The sequence below is a fragment of the Erithacus rubecula genome, assembly GCF_903797595.1.
Source record: "Erithacus rubecula genome assembly, chromosome: 2".
Lineage (NCBI taxonomy): Eukaryota > Metazoa > Chordata > Aves > Passeriformes > Muscicapidae > Erithacus > Erithacus rubecula.
The window spans coordinates 55311146-55329830 of NC_136685.1; the positions used below are offsets into that span (position 1 = coordinate 55311146).

At 38.8% G+C, this 18685-nt stretch overlaps 1 protein-coding gene across 2 annotated transcripts in view; it reads left to right on the forward strand.

Moving 5' to 3' along the window:
* Nucleotides 1-15774, forward strand: part of PPP1R14C (protein phosphatase 1 regulatory inhibitor subunit 14C) — a 50830-nt gene extending 35056 nt beyond the window's left edge. The window contains exons 2-4 of one of the 2 annotated variants that reach the window (XM_079329140.1): nucleotides 3996-4079; nucleotides 5434-5466; nucleotides 14451-15774. In XM_079329140.1, the coding sequence (XP_079185266.1) occupies nucleotides 3996-4079; nucleotides 5434-5466; nucleotides 14451-14525 (192 nt within the window). In that variant the 3' untranslated portion in view covers nucleotides 14526-15774. The remainder of the gene's footprint in view (nucleotides 1-3995; nucleotides 4080-5433; nucleotides 5467-14450) is intronic. The other variant, XM_079329141.1, reaches the window with a different exon arrangement.
* Nucleotides 15775-18685: the final 2911 nt, after the last annotated feature.

The window sequence follows — 18685 nt, forward strand, 5'->3', positions numbered from 1 at the left end:
CCTCAGACTTGCACCTCTGTCTTGAAGTGCTGTCCATGTCTGCAGATGAACTGGTTTAGAGCTGCCTTTATTAGATGCTCAGCAGATGCTTGTTCTAAAATAAATAAATAAATATTTTCGTATATATTAAATGGATATTTCCAGAAAAACTGGTCCTACTTTCTAGTTTGGTTTTGATCACTTACTGGCAATCTTCCAGAACTCCAAGAGAAAACCCTGATTCATACAATCTGAAACTCTCATACATCTGAATTTTATGGTCATCTTTTCTTCCTTTTCCTCAATTTTTTTCTTGTTATCCTTTCCATTCGCTATACAAATGATGGTTTTAACATTTCTTGCTGTGTTTAACTTCTCCTTTTATTTTCAAGATTTAAAATCTATCAAATAAGCCTGTTTAATTATTTCCCAGCATTGCAAATGTGATGATGCCCAGTGAATGACAGTGAGGGTGTGGGATAATAGGTTAATTTGCTAGTTGTATTTATAGTGGCAAGTTATCCATAGGATAACCATTGCCATTAAATTTTAAAACTTCCAAAAATTGTTTAATTAGTAAACACTTGGAGTGATGTCAGACCTGCTTTTGCTGTACTGGAGGTGCTGTCCTCAGGGTCTGCAGACTGGACTGTGCAAGTGTTCTGCAAGATGCCCCTGCAAAATCCAGTCCTTTGGCTTAAGCTGCTGTGGGAGATAATTTTGAAGACCCTTCTCTGGTCTCACTGATGGATGTTCTCCTGTTTCTGTTTCATTCACCACTCCCAGCTGGAGAGGTTGTAATGTCTTCAATTGCTACATCTATACTACTTAATGCACATCTGTGCTTAAGATCTTTTGCCAGTAGCCTGCAAAGAATTAATGCAACCTAAAGAGTAATGGAGCTTTCAATGTGATATTGAATTTAAGTTCATTAAATATCATGGAAGTTGTCTTTGATATTTTCTGACTTTTGAATAGTTGAGCAGAAATCAGCAGCTCATGTTCTGCCTACATTATCAATGCAGACTGCAGAGAGTGCTTAAAAGTAGTGTCCATCCTCCTCTCCCCCAAGAGTTTCAGTTGCTAGATGTTTGCACCCAGAACCCCCACACCCCTTCTATTTTAGCTTTTCTGGGGGCTGCTCCCTGTCAGGCATGCTGCTAGTGGTTTCTTGCCCCACCCCATCACCTGCTATTTGCATCACTTTGTCTCCCTCTTACTGGAGCAGAACTGGTGGCAGTGTTTGTTTTTATGCACAGCCTCATGACAGCAACAGGACCCTTAAAATACCATCCTTTGGCTATTCACAGACCCTTTCAGGCTTGGCCCAGCCCAGTTTGCATCTAGCTGCTGAATTGTAATTGGAGCAACCAGACTAATCTCACCAATAAAATCAGCCTAACAGAAGGCATGACTTTGTCTTTTTTCCCCTCTGCCATTAATCACAGCTGTTATGGAGTGGTCAGGCTCCTGACCTAAGGGCATGTTTTTCATGCCTAACATAAAACTATTCAGATCATGCAGGCACACTAGTTCAGATGGAGAGAAAGCATTTTGATTGTTCATTCAATCAAAAACAAGAGCAAGAGTTAGCTTTTTGGGCACCCCCCTCCACTTGTGTTGTGTATCAGAGTTCAAATCTACTGTGAAGAAGATACACATTATCTTTTATAGAAAATGTAAATTTAACTGAATGCCATTGTGTGAGATTCAATTACAGTTCCCTGTTTTGGAAATATTTGCAATTTATATTTTGTTATCACTTTCTGTGATGTACAGGAACTTTTTTACCTCTTATACCAAAGTTTCACTGAACTGCTGCTGCAGTTTCCCTCTGAATTGATGGTACTATTAACCTTGAAGATGTAGGAGAAAGCTGATTTGAAGATAGGAGGGAAGAAGGATAGAAGCAAGATGTTCTTCTATTCAACTGGTACTGTTGAGAGTAGAACTAACTTTTCAGGAGCACTAAACTTCAATGATGTGTGATCACAAAAAAGCATTATATACCTTCTAGGTATGCTGCTTTTCATTTTTGTTTCAGTTTGCTAGAACGCTGCTCCAAGAGACAAGAATTCAAAATGTGTATCTGACAAAATATTCAATGTGCTGAACAGCACTTCTGAATGCAGACACATACACAATTGCTATTTACACAGTTCAATGGATGTGTGTTTTGATAAGTTTACAATATTAGCAGTAACTCCAGGCACCCTGTCTTAAACAGTATTTAGGCTGAGCTGCTTAGATAAAATGTTCAGGAGGTTTACTACCTGTGTGGAGAATTTCTGGTTCTTGCTATGATATAGCATAGAGTTGAGGTAGTAAGCTACTAAGTAACTATACCACTGATAGGCATAATTCCTTATTCTTTCCAATTCTGATGGCTTTTACTGACTGTGGAAGCCAACGGAAGGTTTCTTTTCCTCTTGTTTAAATTGCTAGTGAATCTGTTGCATTGGGATAGAAACTCCCATATTGACAGACTGTTTTACAATAATCAGTATCTTTGCTTCATCTCAGCAAGTGTCCACGCTCCCTTTCTGACCAGGCTGATTGGACAAAGATTGTGCTTTGTGTATTTGTGTTCATGGGGTCTAACTGCTGCATGACTGAGCTATAGTGTCCCTGCATATTTCCTTCAGAGAGGGGGAATGGGGAACATAATCATCCAACTTCTGTCCTTCCTCCTCACACTCAGAGAGGTGGCATTTTAGCTGGAGTTTGATACATCGAGTTGTTTGCCACTTTGGTGCTTTACTTTGCTTAGTTTAACTTGAACTAATTTATCTTCATTGCTAAATTTGGATTGTCTTTTTTGCGGTAGAAGAATAATTTTGCTATTACCTGAGGCAGTTGCTATTGGAGCTGTTAAATTATTTCACAATTGTTGAAACTTCTGCAACATGCTAGAATCACCACATTTTTGTTAAAATGCTTCTTTAAAGGATCTTGAAAAGTGTTTGGTGGGGTACAAGAAGGCAGCAGCTGCTGCTGTGATTAAATCCACCCTCCCCTTTGGAGGCTTTCAGGTCCCTGTTTTCATTAGGTAGGTGCCAAAGTGATGCTGCATCAGCAAATTGACTGATGGCAATTCCTCTCAGTGGGAGAGGAGAGTCTTGCAGTGCCCATGTGTTGGCTTAGATGGAGGAGGGGGAACAGAGGAGCAGTGTGCCATGGCTCTGAGGCCGCTGTCAAGGCTGGACTTGGTGTGGGAGAGTGGCTAAGACCAGAGTTTTGTATATGCAGCAGGGAGCTGCATAACAACTTTGAAGAGAAAATGTATAAAATGGCCAGCAGAATGTATTTTGCATAACTGAAAATGCAATATTTGGTGATATCTGTGGATCATGAATTCTCATTGGGATTCTAGAGCTCAGGAATCCTTCAAAATGTATGGACTGCTGCTCTGACTCAGGGAACAAGGCACCTGATATGTTGGTGATGCAAAGAGATAAGTGTGTAGGTGGAGGAGATTTAGGAAAAATTCTCTAAAATACTCTATGCCTTTAGACCTTGTGCTTCAGTGCAGGTACTGAAAATCTGAGTTCTTCTGATGTAGCATGTATTTGATCCATGTAAGCTAACTTTACACAAGGGAGATCTTTCACAGTGTTACCAAGAAAAGCAGTCCAATAAAGAAATGCTTTCAGAACAATTTTGTGCCTTGCTGTTATCTAGTTCTTCCTTCTACTTTTTCTTCTCCATCATCTTGCCCAGTACTGTGAGAGTAGCATGACTTGTCCTGCTGGCCATGAGTTAGTAACATGTCCTGGCTGTGAGGAAAGGATTAATATGCCCTGTATGTGAGGAAAGGATTGCTTAAGAGCTGTCACCTCCTGTGAGGCTGGGGCTCAGCCTGTGATGCTGGCCTGTGACCAAGGAATCAAGCCACTGTCCCTTATTGATTTCCTTGTCTGGCTCCAGGAAGCTGGGTTTGTGTGCTATCACTAGGCTGCTTTTGGGGTTGGTTAAAAGATAGCTCTATGGACTAAATGGGTGTTTTTGCATTTCAGGAAGAAGAAATGCCAGAGGTAGAAATTGACATTGATGACCTTCTAGATGCTGCCAATGAAGAGGAGAGAGCTCTCAAATTACAGGTAATGTTATTTTATAATTTTAAATCGGAAGGTCCTGAAGTAATGCATCTGGATTGATATCTTGTGTTTGATTGAATCCACTATAAATGTAGAATTAGTATGCAGAGATTTCTAGGTCTAGTCTAGCATAGTCTACCAGACTGTTCAAAGGTAATCAAAAGATAAAATTTTTGGAAGGTTGGTGATAACACAAGTAAATAAAACTTCAAAGGACTTCGTAAGAGAGGGAAATATGCTAAGCCAAATTAACCTCCTTCTAATTTGTACAAGTATATAAAAAAAAGAACAGAAGACACAGGAAAATGAAGTACAGCACATGGAAAAAGCTATATGACTGAGAGTCAGCTATGATGGCCAGATAGTTTCTGTGATTGACTTCAGCAGTAGAAATGTGTATACAGACCAGAAGTCTTCCCCTGTGCTTAGGCTACTGGCAGTTATTTCTGTCTATAGTAGATAGAAATTTGAACACTTCAAAAAGTTCAGAGAAAAGTGTAAGATGGTCAGGAACAGGAATTAGTAGAGAAATTCAAAAGCAATGTGCTGAAATTAGGCAGTTTGAACCAGGTCTCTAAATCTTTGAATCTTGCATGAGGTAGGAGTTAATGAATGGAAGAATGAGGATGAGAAGAAAAGAAACATCATTGCCTTAATATCTCTCTCTCTCTCTAAATCAATATATAAAGCCAATAGGAAGTGTCTCTATTTATAATCTTTTCAGATGCATTAAGAAAATGAGAACTGTTCCAGAGTTGTGGCTTGCCCTCAGCTTGCTTCTGGGAGGTGACTAATGTGGTGCTTGGATTCAGCACATCTCATTTGAGTGCCCTGATACCTTTAGCACCATTTTCCCAGTGCCCACTGGCCAACCACAGAGATGTGGGACATGGCCCCAGGCTGTTTGCTTAGCATTCATAAATAGCTTTGCTGCTTCTGCCTAAACTAGCTACAGCAGCCCCCTGCTAGGAATGCCCTGCTAGGAAAAACTAACATCTCTCTTTCTGCATTGCAAAGACTCTCATGTCCTCACAGAAAGCTGCCTTTCACATGTCTGTTCCTGGGAGAAATGTTCTTGGATTCTCCTCCTCTTCTCAGTTTCTCTTGAAGACAGGGATTTTGTAACTTCCTACTTGGAGAAAGAAGCCATTATTTCTCTCCTGGTATAAATCATTCTTATCCACCTAGGGAGCAAAGGTGACTTGTATAACTTTGGGTTTTCACTAACATCTTCATTCAATGATTCCTGTTCTTACTCTCTTTCTTTCTCCCCTCCCTTCCAAGGTTTCATACCATGAGTTGTTTATGTTCACTATTGCTTTGTATGGATACTGACACTTTCATATTTTGCTTCTAGGAAACTCTTGTAGATTGCTACAAACCAACAGAGGTAAAAGACTTTTTTAAAATGCTATTAACATGTGGAAACTGTAGTTATGTTCGAGCAAAATTAACTTTATTTTTATTCTTATGATAAAGTAACTAGATGAATATAAATGGCTAACTGATAGACTTGGGGTTTTATATACTGAAAATGTTTGTGCCTATCACTTAGCTACAGTAGGAATGTGACTGTACCCTGTGGAGGAACTGCTGGTCATTCCAGCTGAACTATCAATATTGTTTTCTCTAATGTCCTTACTGACTATACTGACTTTTAAAGCTGCCATGTTATAAGAAAACTAAACACAACTCTCATCAGATGGCTAAAATATTTGCATGTTGGACTGTACTCTTCACTATGAAGTCATTTAATATTATCTAGGACAGTAAAATTTATTCTGAGAACTGTTATGCAGATATGCAGCACAGCTAATTGTTTGTGTGAAGGACTTGAATGAAATTGTGGGATAACCTGTACTAGCAGAATTTAGTTACTCAGCTTTCAACTTGCATATCTATTAATGTGTCTTGTACTAATATAGCCTGCTTTTCATAGAGTAATGTGTGCTTACTAGGAAGAATAAACATTGTGAAAAAACCTCTTGTACTCATTATAAAAATCAAAAGTCTAGGTCATGGGTCAGTTTGTTAGTTCCATTTATAGAGTCAGCTTTTCCCAGGAGTGGCTGCTGCAGCGTTTAATAGAGGAGTTGGCTTACAGGATTCCTCTTGTCAGAGACCTTTCAGCTGTGCATGACTAGAAACCAGGTGTTTGGTTTTGAAACAAGGCTGCAAGTAGGTTGGTTCTTCTGTAATATCTGCTGCTGTAGCCACAAACTGGTGGGGCTTAAGAATAGTCAGACTATCAGGAAGAGCTGCTGGTGCAGTTGAATAAGCACTTCACAGTCCATGAGATATTTTCTTCAAGGCTTTTCCATTGTTATTGATTCCTATGGTAGATTGGCAAGATTCTCCAGAATTGCTATTATAGTTTCTGGTACAAACATTTTGACAGTGTGGGGAATTGACCCAGAAAGACTCAGCTGATAACACCTGTAGAGTTTGTTGTGTGCTGTTTCTTGGTTGCCTTAGAGCAGATAACACACAACTCCCATTATGGAGATGCATAATGCCAAGTATTCAGTTGTCTCACTGTAGTAATGCTCACCACAGGTGACCCTGTCAGCCTTCTCCAGCCTCCTCTAGGCAAGTGCTATTGAACCTTGGTGGTTCTTCTTAAGATAGGTGTGAAGACAGAGGCAGCATGTGAAGCCTGACATGCCTCTCGTGTGTGCCTACTAAGGGAAAGCTTGAGTGGTGACCAGGTGAGAGGAACAGGTTGCCAAGAGTTTAGCAGTCACTCGTGCTGACCTCTTATCTCTGTGTTGTCTGAAGGCAGAGATCAAATAATTACTCTTCTTCCTTCTTCATTAGACACGTCATATGAATGATTTTTTGTTTTGGCTGTGAAGTCTGATGCAATGCAAGGACAAATTTCAGGGAGCTGATGAGGCGATGTGACAGATGTCAGTGAGTGTTCTACTGGAAACCAGGTTGTATGGGAAAGATTTGTGCCCATATTGGTAAATTAAGTTGGTGTGGCTCTTCACAGGAAACAACATCCAGGGACACATGTCCTTGTTTGCCCTCAAGGCACCTGCATCAAGGTGAGATTTTATTCTGAAATGGGAACCTGTGTCTTCAGGCCTCTGTGGATGGGATGGAGGCAGTGACCTAGTCTGGGAGGTCTTTTTCCTTGACAAGTTAAAAGGATGCTTAATCCACTCACTCTCTGCAGCTACCTGAAAGGAGGCTATAGACAGGTGGGGTTGGCCTCTTCTCCCAGGAACTAGTGATAGGAGGACAGCCTCAAGCTATGGCAGGGGAGTTTAGGCTGGACATTAGGAAGAAATTATTCACAAAAAGGTTATACATAATGGAATGGGCTGCCCAAGTGATAGTGGAGTCACCACCATGGAGGTGTTGAAGGAAAGATACTTTGTGCCATGGTCTAGCTGACAAGGTGGTGTTTGGTCATAGCTTGGACTCAATCTCAGAGGCCTTTTCCAACTTAATTGGTTCTGTGATTAACTGAGGATAGTTTCCAAAATTAGTCACATCCCAGGACTGTTTTACAACAGCAGCTTTTCTTCATCTATGGCATGATGAGCCCAGTAATACTTCATGGACCACTTAAAAATAGTGATTTCTATCCTGCCATGTATGGACTAAGCAGAGCTTTTTAGCTGGCTTAAACTTGCTATATAAGGAACCACACCTTACCTAAAAAATCAGCAATCCTTTTATATTTGCAGACCATTTCAAACTATTGAAATAGTTGGCTTGGGAAAGGATTTTTAGAAGATTTGTGGAGAATGGGTATGAGCTAATGGAATTTCTCCTGACCAATAAAATACAGTATGTCAAGTGCAGTAGGGGTTTTATCATCAAGAGTTATACAATTTGCAAAAGGTAGTAATTACTAAATAGGGGAAGAGTTATGTAATATGATGTCCCTGCTATTCAGAACATAAAGAAAAATAGTACAGGCAGAAAGCTTTTACCAGTTGTGCAAAAAAACTCAACCTGCAAATGTATATCTTAAGTCAATTTTGTTCAGTATCTTCCATTTGGACTCAAGGTTAAGGAAAGACTGGGGAACATTTGTGTGTATCCTGGATTGACTTTTCATCAGAGGAAGTTGAGTTATCCAGGCCAATTAAAAGAGGTACAGAGTTCCCAACCTCTTTAGTAATTTGGCCAAAGATAATAGCTGACAGTAACTTATGAGGAACTGTTACTAAACCTTTCTTCTAATGGAAATACAGCTAGACTGTTGAATGTGCTTTAAAATATTAAAAAGATTTTCTTAGCAGTTATGGCTGTTTTAATTTGTATGGAAAAATGCTTAATGTGGGACCTTAATGTAACGACTTATTATGTACACAAACTTAAAGGACTGAGTATCTGCTAAATCAGTGCCATAATCAAATTTTGGATCTGACATTTTGTAATTAAGAGGAGCAGGGAGTAGCACCCTCTTCCTGCATCATCTGTGTGCCAGAGCAGTCAATTCTTCATGCAGCCCCACACGTTACTTGTGGAAAATCCCACTCTGACCTTTGAGTTTCTGTCTCAGTTCTGTCTGATGTTCTCTGTAATCATCTGATGGTGAAGAATCTTAATGTTAGCAGTGAATAGAACAAATTTAAATATAATCTGCAATCTTGATAATGATGTTTAGACACTTCACAATAGACTCCTATTTAGGATGGGAAGACAGTTGTGATTGTGAAATTGATGAGGTTTTTCAAGGCATATATTTTGAAGAAGGCTGACTAAATATGTATTGCTGTTATCTCTGCTATTGGTAACAGCAAGGCCACTCATTTAGACTGGGTGTTGGAGAAAATTTGAAATATTTGTGGCTGATGTGAATTAGAGCTTCCACTAGTGGGATTGCCAACCTGATGACAGGAGAAATAACAAGGAAACTCTTGAAGTACTTTGGAAGAGAATTCCAATGAGTGGGCAATTTTTATGCTTACTGACTCCAAAAGATGCAGCTGAGCAACGCAAGGTCTGCAGATGAGTGCTTGGAGAGAACTGGATAAATTAGATTTGCTGTTTATTTACTTCTTTCTTTTTTTATGGAAATATACAAAGCTTCAGATGAATGGGCTGGAGATCTCTCCCATTCAGGCAGGATTAAATCTATTTTGTTAGTACAATTCTTCACTTCATGAAAAATGGGATAAAAAAGAGATTAAGTTGCAGCATTAAAGCAAGTTACAGTCTGGAAACTTCTAATAATAATGTTCAATGTAGTTTGCAAACAAACTGTTGAAATGTGTGTATCTTCTGGAGAACTTGGGCAGAGATTTAAGTTACTGACTACTCAATTACTTTCAGAAGCTTTTAACACCTAGAAAGGTAGAGATGCATTTGCTTAACTGTGTGTTTCTCCAAGCTTAATTCCTAGTTGGAGCAAATGAAAGGCTTGTGATGCAACTTTTTAGAGTGGTCTAGGCACTGTGCTTTTTAAAGATAAAAGCTGTTTTGTGTGTGTATTGGCATAATGTATGTCTTTAGTATGAAGGCATGGCTAGAAAGCTCAGTGCCTCTGAAACAGAGCCCCATAACTTTTGAAGGACTATATGTTTATTTTGGTCCTAATATGTTATGAATTATTTCAAGTTAATGTTATTCTTTGTTTTTTCTATGTGGCTGCAAGGCAGTACTATGTAGGATACCTGCAAGAAGCAGTAGTCACTGCAAATATGACATAAATCCTCAGTGCAGTGTGCTGCCTTACATATGGGCAAGCCAGGGCAGCTGATGGGTGGTAAATTAAGTCACAGCAAATGTATTTATGTCCGTATTACTTGAAATTAAATAGGAGAATTTGTAGAGAAAGAAGGCTAGAAAGCATTCTTGCTTAAAAGCAATGCAGGCAGATGCATTTCCAGTAAAACATGATTTCTTGTTCATCCATTTGACCACTGAATTCAGTGAACTAAAACTTTTTATGTGCCTGCAGAGATCTGCCCTATATTGTACTACAGTGTCGGAGGGAATTAAGGTTGCATGTTTTCATTTCTGCAAGTGCTCATTAATACAACTTATAAATACCCATAGCAATATCAGAATGGAAGAGCAAGTGATGATTTGAACAAGAATAATCTGTGTACCATAGCTAAGCTTTGTGGTATGCAGTTAGTGCCTTATACAGAGCTCACCAAGAAGCTAAATTGTGCAAAAATGTTGTGCTCTGACATTGATGGTGCTATGGCCTCCCTGGATAGGGCATGTTGAGGGCATTGTTCAGTGAGGCTGCAGAGATGCTGCACTGGTTCTTGCTAATAGTAGGCATTTCTGGCCCTGTTTTCCCAAAGTGGTTCCCTTCTCTCTGTGCAATTTGGGAGAGGTTTGAGCCTGTGTGGAAGAGAAGGTGTTTGGCAGTAAGAAGGGTTACTATTTAGGTTCTTTCCCAAGTAGCTGTGGGATTGCTCTCCAGGCTGACTTTAGTTCTTACATCCAACTAATGAAGCCATCTCCAAGAAATAGCCTTGGGCAAACAGTTAAGGAAATCTTGGTTTTTGACCTGGCTACAGGGAAGTAAAGTTCTGAAGGAAAGCTGACTTTAGAATTCATGTCATGCTCTAGTGAAGCAGGAGGACTAGAAACTCTCAATTTTAGTTTAAAAACTAGTCCTACTATATGTGCACTGTTTGAGGAAGAGAAATCTGGAGAGGCAGAGTCTAATTAGTCTCCAGAATTAATTGAAAGACTTGAATAGGAAGCCTGGAATTCATTGTCTGTCAAATGACCTCATTAAAACAATGAGTCACACCACCAAAGCAGCGAGGTGAAGTGATTTCCTCCCCTTTCCTGCATTATCATTTCACCTTTGTTTTTTGCCTTTATTATTTTTTTGCCTAAGGCTGAATATAGATGAGTTCAAATGAACTATAAATTTGGTCTGTCTCTCATTAAAATTTGCCTTTAGAATTAGAAAGATGTCTTCTAGAAACAATGATTTAGTATTACAAATTAATAAGATTCTCAATATTTGTAACAAGGGGGCCTCCTTGAAGAAAATTTGTAAAAAAGAATTTTAACAATGTTTGTATACCTTTTTTGCACTTTTAAAAAATTTTATTCTTTATTTTTTTACCAAGGCACAAGGTGCTAGTATGATATTTTTCTTGTATTAGAAGTGCATGTAGCCTGTGTATTTCTGGCTATAACCTTCAAGGAATAATGAATAAGTTCTTGAATCCTTAGCTCAATTATTCTTACTTTTTAAGTCCATGAATTAAATCAGTATATATAGGTACATAATTCAACCTGTATTATAGAAGTGCTTTTAACATAGATTAGTACATGATCAGCTTTAAAATGTCTGATGCTAAAGTTGAGCATATCTTATTAGAGGGGATTTCGGTAAAATGCTCTGTGTAAAATGATTTTTGTGTACGAAGTGAAGATTGATGTAGATATTAAGTCTTGACTCAAATGGCCACAAGGAACAACACCACAATTTTTGAGCAATGGTTTAAGAAAACAAAATGAGTATTGCTGACATAAACCTGACCTTGCTAGTTATAAAGTGAAGGTTTGCTGAAATGCTGTGAAATCTTTCCTGCCTCCATGAGGGAAAATGTGCATCTTTTCTAGAACACTGCTTCTCCTTTGTGGGGAACTGCAAAGCAAGAAAGGCACAAGCACTGGAGAGCACAACTGTGTTAATGACAGCCAGCTCCATGCAAGTATCAGATGTAAAGTGATACCTAAATCAGAAATGTGCTGAACCAGTGTTGTGGTTTGGGTGTCCACAGGAAGTGCACAACAGTGCTACTGTATTGTGCAAAATGTCTGCCACATACAAAATGCTCTTGTTGGGTTTATTCTTTGGTAAATTATTATTATTATTATTAAAATTATTGTATGTACTTCTTCAAATGAATGCCTTCTCTGCCTTAAGAATAGTTGCAATTGTTTCAGATCTCCTTGAGGGGGTTGGTTTATTTTGGCAGCATCAAGAAGTTTCCAGGTAGTGTTAAACTTGCCTGAAAACTTCAAGCAAATATCTTGTTTTGAAAAGAAGGCACTTGTGATAACTCTTCAAGGTATAAGGAGAGGAATTCCTCTCTTTTGCTATAATGTCATACTAAAAAGCAGCTGACTCCTGGCTATATTTCATATCTAAGGGAAACTTGGTCCAGACTCTACTGAGTTGTGGGAAAATGGGCAGAAGAATAACAAGATGGGATATCCCAAATGACTACAGAGTGCCACAGATGTCCCTGTCCACTCTGCAGATGCCCCTTCCCTTAAGCCTCTTACTTCTGTGAGGCTGCTGGAGAGTTTCCAGATATAGAGTCTTACTGTAGAGTATTTGTGGCTTGAACAGACAATTTTAAAAGCTTTTCTTAGGGAAGAACTGCACTTCAGACCATTCTTCTCCAAAGCTGTCTTAATCTGATGGGACTGTAGTGGATTTCTTATTTGCTTGGTTTTTGTTTGCTTTTGTTTTTTAATAGAAAGACATGTTGAGAGGCAATACAAATGACATTCACCCGCAATAAAAATCTTCTAAGATCATTTTGGGGAGTTTATTTCTCTAGTGATTGTACTGCAGGGCTTCATATAAGTATGATAGTAAAAAATCCTAGTGTTTGTGTTTCAAGCAGCACTTGGCCATATAGTTTTATAGTCTAATAGTTCCTTACAGTGATGATATGATGATACAGAGTTAATGCAAAATTTGTTGAAAGCTGTGAATTTTTAGAGTAACCATGTCTTCATCCTTCTTCTGATATTTTTAGTGGAGAAGTATTAGATTGTGACAAGCTTGGAGTTGATATTGTTGCAGTGATTGTGCCTTTGTGAAGTAAGACAGCTTCAAGAGGATGGAGGTAGAGGATTTGGGGATCTTGAGAAACCTGGTCATCTTATTAGGCTGTCTGCCCAGATACATGATATTGACATGCATAGATGTATTCCTGAAGTGGCCTTCACTTAGTTCAGGGTAAAGACTCCACTGTCATGTACTGCTCTGCCTTTGCTGCTGCTCATTGCAGCCACAGGTAGTGTGGGTGCAACAGTGCATGCAGTTCACTATAGGTCTGCATAATCAGGAAAGGAAATTGGTTTGTTGGGACCATGGTCCCACCAGAAAAACCTGACATGTTTCTCAAGTTAAAATACACATTTACACAGACTTTCCTTATGCAAAGTGTAGCACCTTGTAAGACATGTTTCAGTGTGACCTTTTTTCAAAGGTACTGTGTTGTCATTTAAGTGGCGACTTTGTTGACTGGAATTTTAACTTCAAGCATTCATCCAGGAACTCATGCTTTTAGTTGTTTCATAGAATCATAGAATGGTTTGGGTTGGAAGGGACCTTAAAGATCATCTAGTTTGACTGCCAGGAGCTGGGACACCATACACTGGGCTCAAAACCCTGTCCAACCTTGCTTTTCACATCAGCCTAACTGAATAATTACATTCCATGTTTACAGCTAGCTGATTTCATAGGAACCTTTTTGTAGGTCTACTGTGGATACATAGTACTGTGGATAAAAATTATTTTCCCTATGTGACAGTAAGGAGGTAATTTAGCTTTTAATGCACCTGCAAGAAATTGTATACCAAAAGGATTTCAGGGAATGTTGCAAATCTGTAAGCTTTTGTTCTCACACAGTTTAAAAAGAGGCAATCTGCTAAAACTGGGGAAAATATCACCATGAAGAAAGGCCTGATCTGTGGCTTGGTTTGTTGTGTTCTGGGTTTTTTGGTTTTTGGTTGTTTTTTATTTTTTGGTGGCAGGGGAGCCTGTTTGGTTTTTGTTTGTTTTCAAATTAGTGTCGTTCATTTAACCCTGCAACCAGTTTCACCCCTGGTAAACCAGTGGTGCTACCTCTGGCTCCTTGTTCCTACCTTGCCTTGGACTGACACAGGTGGTAGTGTGGGCTGGCTGGTGAGCCTGGTCAGAAAGCTGAGCCAGCTTGGAAATTAGCATGACAAGAGGAAAAACAGCTCATTTTTTTTAGCCAGATCAGCTTTCTTGTACAGCTCAGCATGCAGCCAACCAAAATACTAGTTCTCAGCATGGAGAGTGTCAAGAGAAACACCTCTTTTGGCAAGAGTGCTGATTTTTCTTCAGGTTTAAGTTGTGGAAGTCTGCTTTGACTGTTTGCATTGTATAGGTTTTGCTTTATTCAGTAGTTGGCATAAGGCCCTGTGCAGTACAAACCTGAAAGCTGGGTTATAACTGAGCCAGGACAATCACAAGGAAAAGCTCATTGTTCACACTTCTGCTGGATGGGGAGGATGTGTATCAGGTTCCTGGTAGTCAGGCTAGAGAAATTCCAGCTTAGCAGTAAAAGATTAAATGAAAATGTATAGTTTGTGTCTTTTTTTAAAAACTCAATTATGGTAATATGGGATCGTTAAAATTACTCATATTTTCTTTTTTTTCCCTAGGAATTTATCAAAGAGCTGCTAACTCGGATAAGAGGAATGAGGAAACTCAGTCCCCCTCAAAAGAAGAGTATATAAATAACTCAAAGTAATAGCACTCTGTAAAAGACATGGCAAGGGAAATGGGACTTTGAATACAAGACCTTTATTAAAATAATTGTCTTTCTCCACAACTTTTTTGATTTTATTCAGTTTTGACTCAAGGAATTTTTTTTTTGTGTGTGTTTTAAAGGTTCTTTTTTAAGTGTCAATTATTTTTTATCAAAAATATCAACAATTTGGATGCTGCTCAACTTTCACCTGAGGATTACTGAAGCAAGTGAAGAATCCAAGAGTTAGTGATGAGGGGCAGCAAGCCTGTGTGGTGAACCAGAAGATCTTGTAAATTTACTGAGCTAGGAGACTTCTCCTTGCACCTAGTTGGATAACGTTTCTTAAGTTGGTTGTACATTTAACTCATGGATGTCAAGTTTCTTGTGCTTGTCTGTACATAAATTTTAAAGTGGGTTGTGAATACTGTTTCACATGGATGGAAGAAGAAATTTGTTATAGTAAATTATTTAAATGGTGGTTATTGCAAATTTGCTACCAAAAGGTACCAATTTAGATTACTAAAATGAATGCTGCCATTTTTCTAAATACGCTGAAGCAGCCCAGTGAAGAATCTCATCATATCTCCGTGTTTAAACTACAGCATATGAAAATTGGGAATTTTAAGGGCTTAATTTGTAGACTTAAAAGTTATTTGATTGACTCTGATTCTTTGCCAGGATCACTTCCTCTCCACCTCATGGTGTCTTGGAGCTGTGCTAACACATACTGAATATGGGCCTGGAGTCATATCTGGAGGAATGTCCATTCCCATTTAAAAAGCTGGTTCATGCTGGAGGAAAGGCAGTGATACCAAAATGAATTGCAAGTACTGTATTGCATTTAATGATGTGGTCTTAATCAAATGCAGATTCCTTTCCTATAAAAGTAGGCAAAGAGTAATACAACCTTTGTTTATGGCTCTGCCCTGAAAAGTGGGAGACTTCTTAACTTGGGCTTTCTTACAAGTAAGAGCAAGAACAGAGATCCCTGCTCCCTTCTGGAAAATGTCCTAACTAGAATGTTTGATAAGCTACCATTTGCTGGTAGGTGACATTAGTCAGGCATTTTATATCAAGGGTGCTCTGAACATATTTTATTTTTCAAGAGAAGTACATGTTTGTGAATTTTATGTATACTGGCAAGCTTTTTTAATGTATTTAATTTTGTAATGTTTACTGATGATTTTATTTACCAGATAATTACTCAAATAAATGGAACAACTTGTGACTTGTTACATGTACTCTTTACAAGACTGCTGTGGCTGAGTAGGTTTGTAAATGGAATTGCTTGTCAAAAAGAGAAGCCTGTAAGGTGGTAAGGACAAGGGAACCCAGGTGTATTGACCCTAACTGGCTTTTAATGTACTCAGCATCACTCACACTCCTGTAACCTGGTGCACAGCTCCACTTTTGAAAGTCTCTTCCAGGTGAGGCTTCCCCTCCCTGTGCCCTAGGGAATATAAAAAGGGGTGGGGGAAAAAAGCTTGGAAATTCTTCCAGATAAATGCTGATAAATTCAGATAATTTTTTTTGTCCACCAGAGAGGGACTGTAGGGGAAAGTTTACACTGAGTGGCTGTCAGTTTCCTACTGAGGGTGTGTCAGAAGGGGATGTTTCAGAAGGAGACACTCTGTCTTTCTTCCTTTAGGTGCCTTTTTGGAACCTCAAGAAATTCCAGCACCCCTGAGAAAAGACTCACCTGCAATATTTTAAATTTAAATCTTGTGTCCTGCTGAGGTTGCAGTTTATCTCTGGTTTTGACTTGCTGGCAATTCTCATGGTCAGAATTTTCAGCTGGAATCTGAAGAAACCCACAGTTTGAACAATAAGGATTCTAGTAATTTTCACATTCACAGATGCATTTTGTGACTTCACTGACAATTTCAAATATAATTTTTTTCCTTTATAATAACAATGTGCCAAATCAGATGTCAATTAATGGCAACTCTACCAGTTCTCTCGTTACCTACAGCAAAAAGTACCATCCACAAATATTTTTTCTTTCATGTTTGACTAAAAGCTGCCCACCCAACTGTACTTCTGACATATTTGTGTCTTTTATCCTATTCATCTTGCACTGAAGTAGCTATGGAAAGTAGCAGTGTACTTCTTCTAAAACTAATAAGTTTGGTGGTACACTTAGAAATGGTGAAAACTGGGGCAGTCCTTAGTGTTTTCTTGCCTCATGGAGATGGGCTAAGTCACTTCTGAGAAGAGCTTCCTCCAGCACCACAGGTTTTGCTGTCTTGGAAGTGTCAGTGAGCAAAACCAAGCTCTAAATAGCTTTTGTTTGCAGCTGGCCTGATTTTCCTGGGGACTTATGGGGTCTCATTCTTGCTAATTTTTACTTAATGGAGCTACTCTTGGCCTTGGTGTTAGTGAGGGGGGAATTGACCCATTCACCAAAGACATAATTGTGCTTGATGTCTTTGTACTGTGTGGGTGTTCTTGGCTCTGGGGCAATATTCAAGGAGCATATAAATAGCACACTGTTACTGAAACAACTTGAAATTAAACTTACAGCCCAGGCTCTTCCCTGTCTTGGCTGGACAGCTTTGATGAGAAGGGCCAAGTTGCTGCAATGAGAGCTTGCTCTGAGCTTTTTAAGCAGCTAATGAAAAGTTCCTTCTTATAAATACATAGCGAAGCTGAGGTTTTTGTTTTGGAATTGAAATGCCTTTCCAGTGTTAAAAAATTGCCTGCAAGAGCATGTGTTTCTGTAATCTGCTTCATGACATAATTAGCTTTTTCAGGTTTTATAGCAGGACCTGACAGTTGGCTTAGAAGGAAAAGCAAAGTGCTTGTGTGATCATACTTAGTGTGCCTCACGAGCCTGCAGTGACAGGGTGGTGTATTCCTGTGGCACAGAAGAAAGGACAAAAAGCCATTTGCCTGCCAGCCTCATTTTTATTCCTTCCTCCCAACAACAAGTTTACCCCTGAAGCTGCAGTTCATGCAGGAGTCATAAAGCAGAATGTGGAAGGGAGAGTTTCTCTATTCTCTGAGAGAATATGGCTGAGAAAAGCATGAGTAAAATATGTCCTCTGTTTGTGCACTTGAAACTCTTGGACATAGTCTTAGTAAGAATTCTTAGTACTTTATGCTGGTAGGTGTAATAGCATATGTGAAATTGAAATTACTCAGCAATTTGCTTCCAAATGGTTTTTCAGATTCAAGACAGTCTTAATGTAAACATGCAGCTCCAGGATAAAAAAAAATTGCCAACAGAAGACCTGTTTGAGTGTAAGCTGGAAGAAAATGTAGATCTTAATCTGAACAAATAACTGAATTTAAAGCTCTGGTGAAGTGCTGTAACAAAAGGAAAAAATTGCTTCCTGACTGCACGAGATTTGTCATTGCTAGCATCATGCACAGATTGTATACAGGTACTGAGTAACTGCATGCAATACTTTTTAAAAGGGGTTCAGATTTAGGGAGGAAGTCAGAAAAGAAATCAGATGTTGAAAAGTCCAGGAAAAAAAACATCACTAAGAAAATTTCATGTTAGGAAAACAGAAGAGTCTTATGTTACTGCATACATTTCTGTATGGAAAGAAAATGAGAGATGTCAATGTTTTCATGTGTTGGAGAAAAGCATGAAGAGGAGAAATACCTGGAAGATAAAGGAAGGAAACTTGAACTGTTGAAGAAAATAGAGCATCCTGATGGTGATGAGCCTTTTGAGCTTGCTGCTATGGGAATAGGTGATATTGACATCTGTTAGTATCTCCATATTTAAATGGGATGCTTTTCTGGGTAAGTTGGATCAGTTATTCCATTTCAGTCTAGCTAATCAAAAGCCTTAAAATTCTAGACTTCTGCTTCATGGGGTTTTGTTTGTTTGGTGTTATTTTTATTCTATTACCTTTTTTTTTGTTTTGTTCTGGGGTTGTTTTGTTATGTTTTTTGGTTGGTTCTAGATTTTTTGTAAAGCAGAGGAAACTAATAGAAAATGGATCTCTCTATATATTATGGTAATGTAACTACATGCTCATGTAGTGAACAAATCATATTACTAATATTAGCTATGCATTTTGTATATGGCTCTACTAGTTTTTGCCTGACTTTCATGTTACTAAAATTTTCTCTGGAAGTAAACAAATAGTAATTGTGATGTAGTTAAAGTTGCTGTTGAAAGCTAGAGAG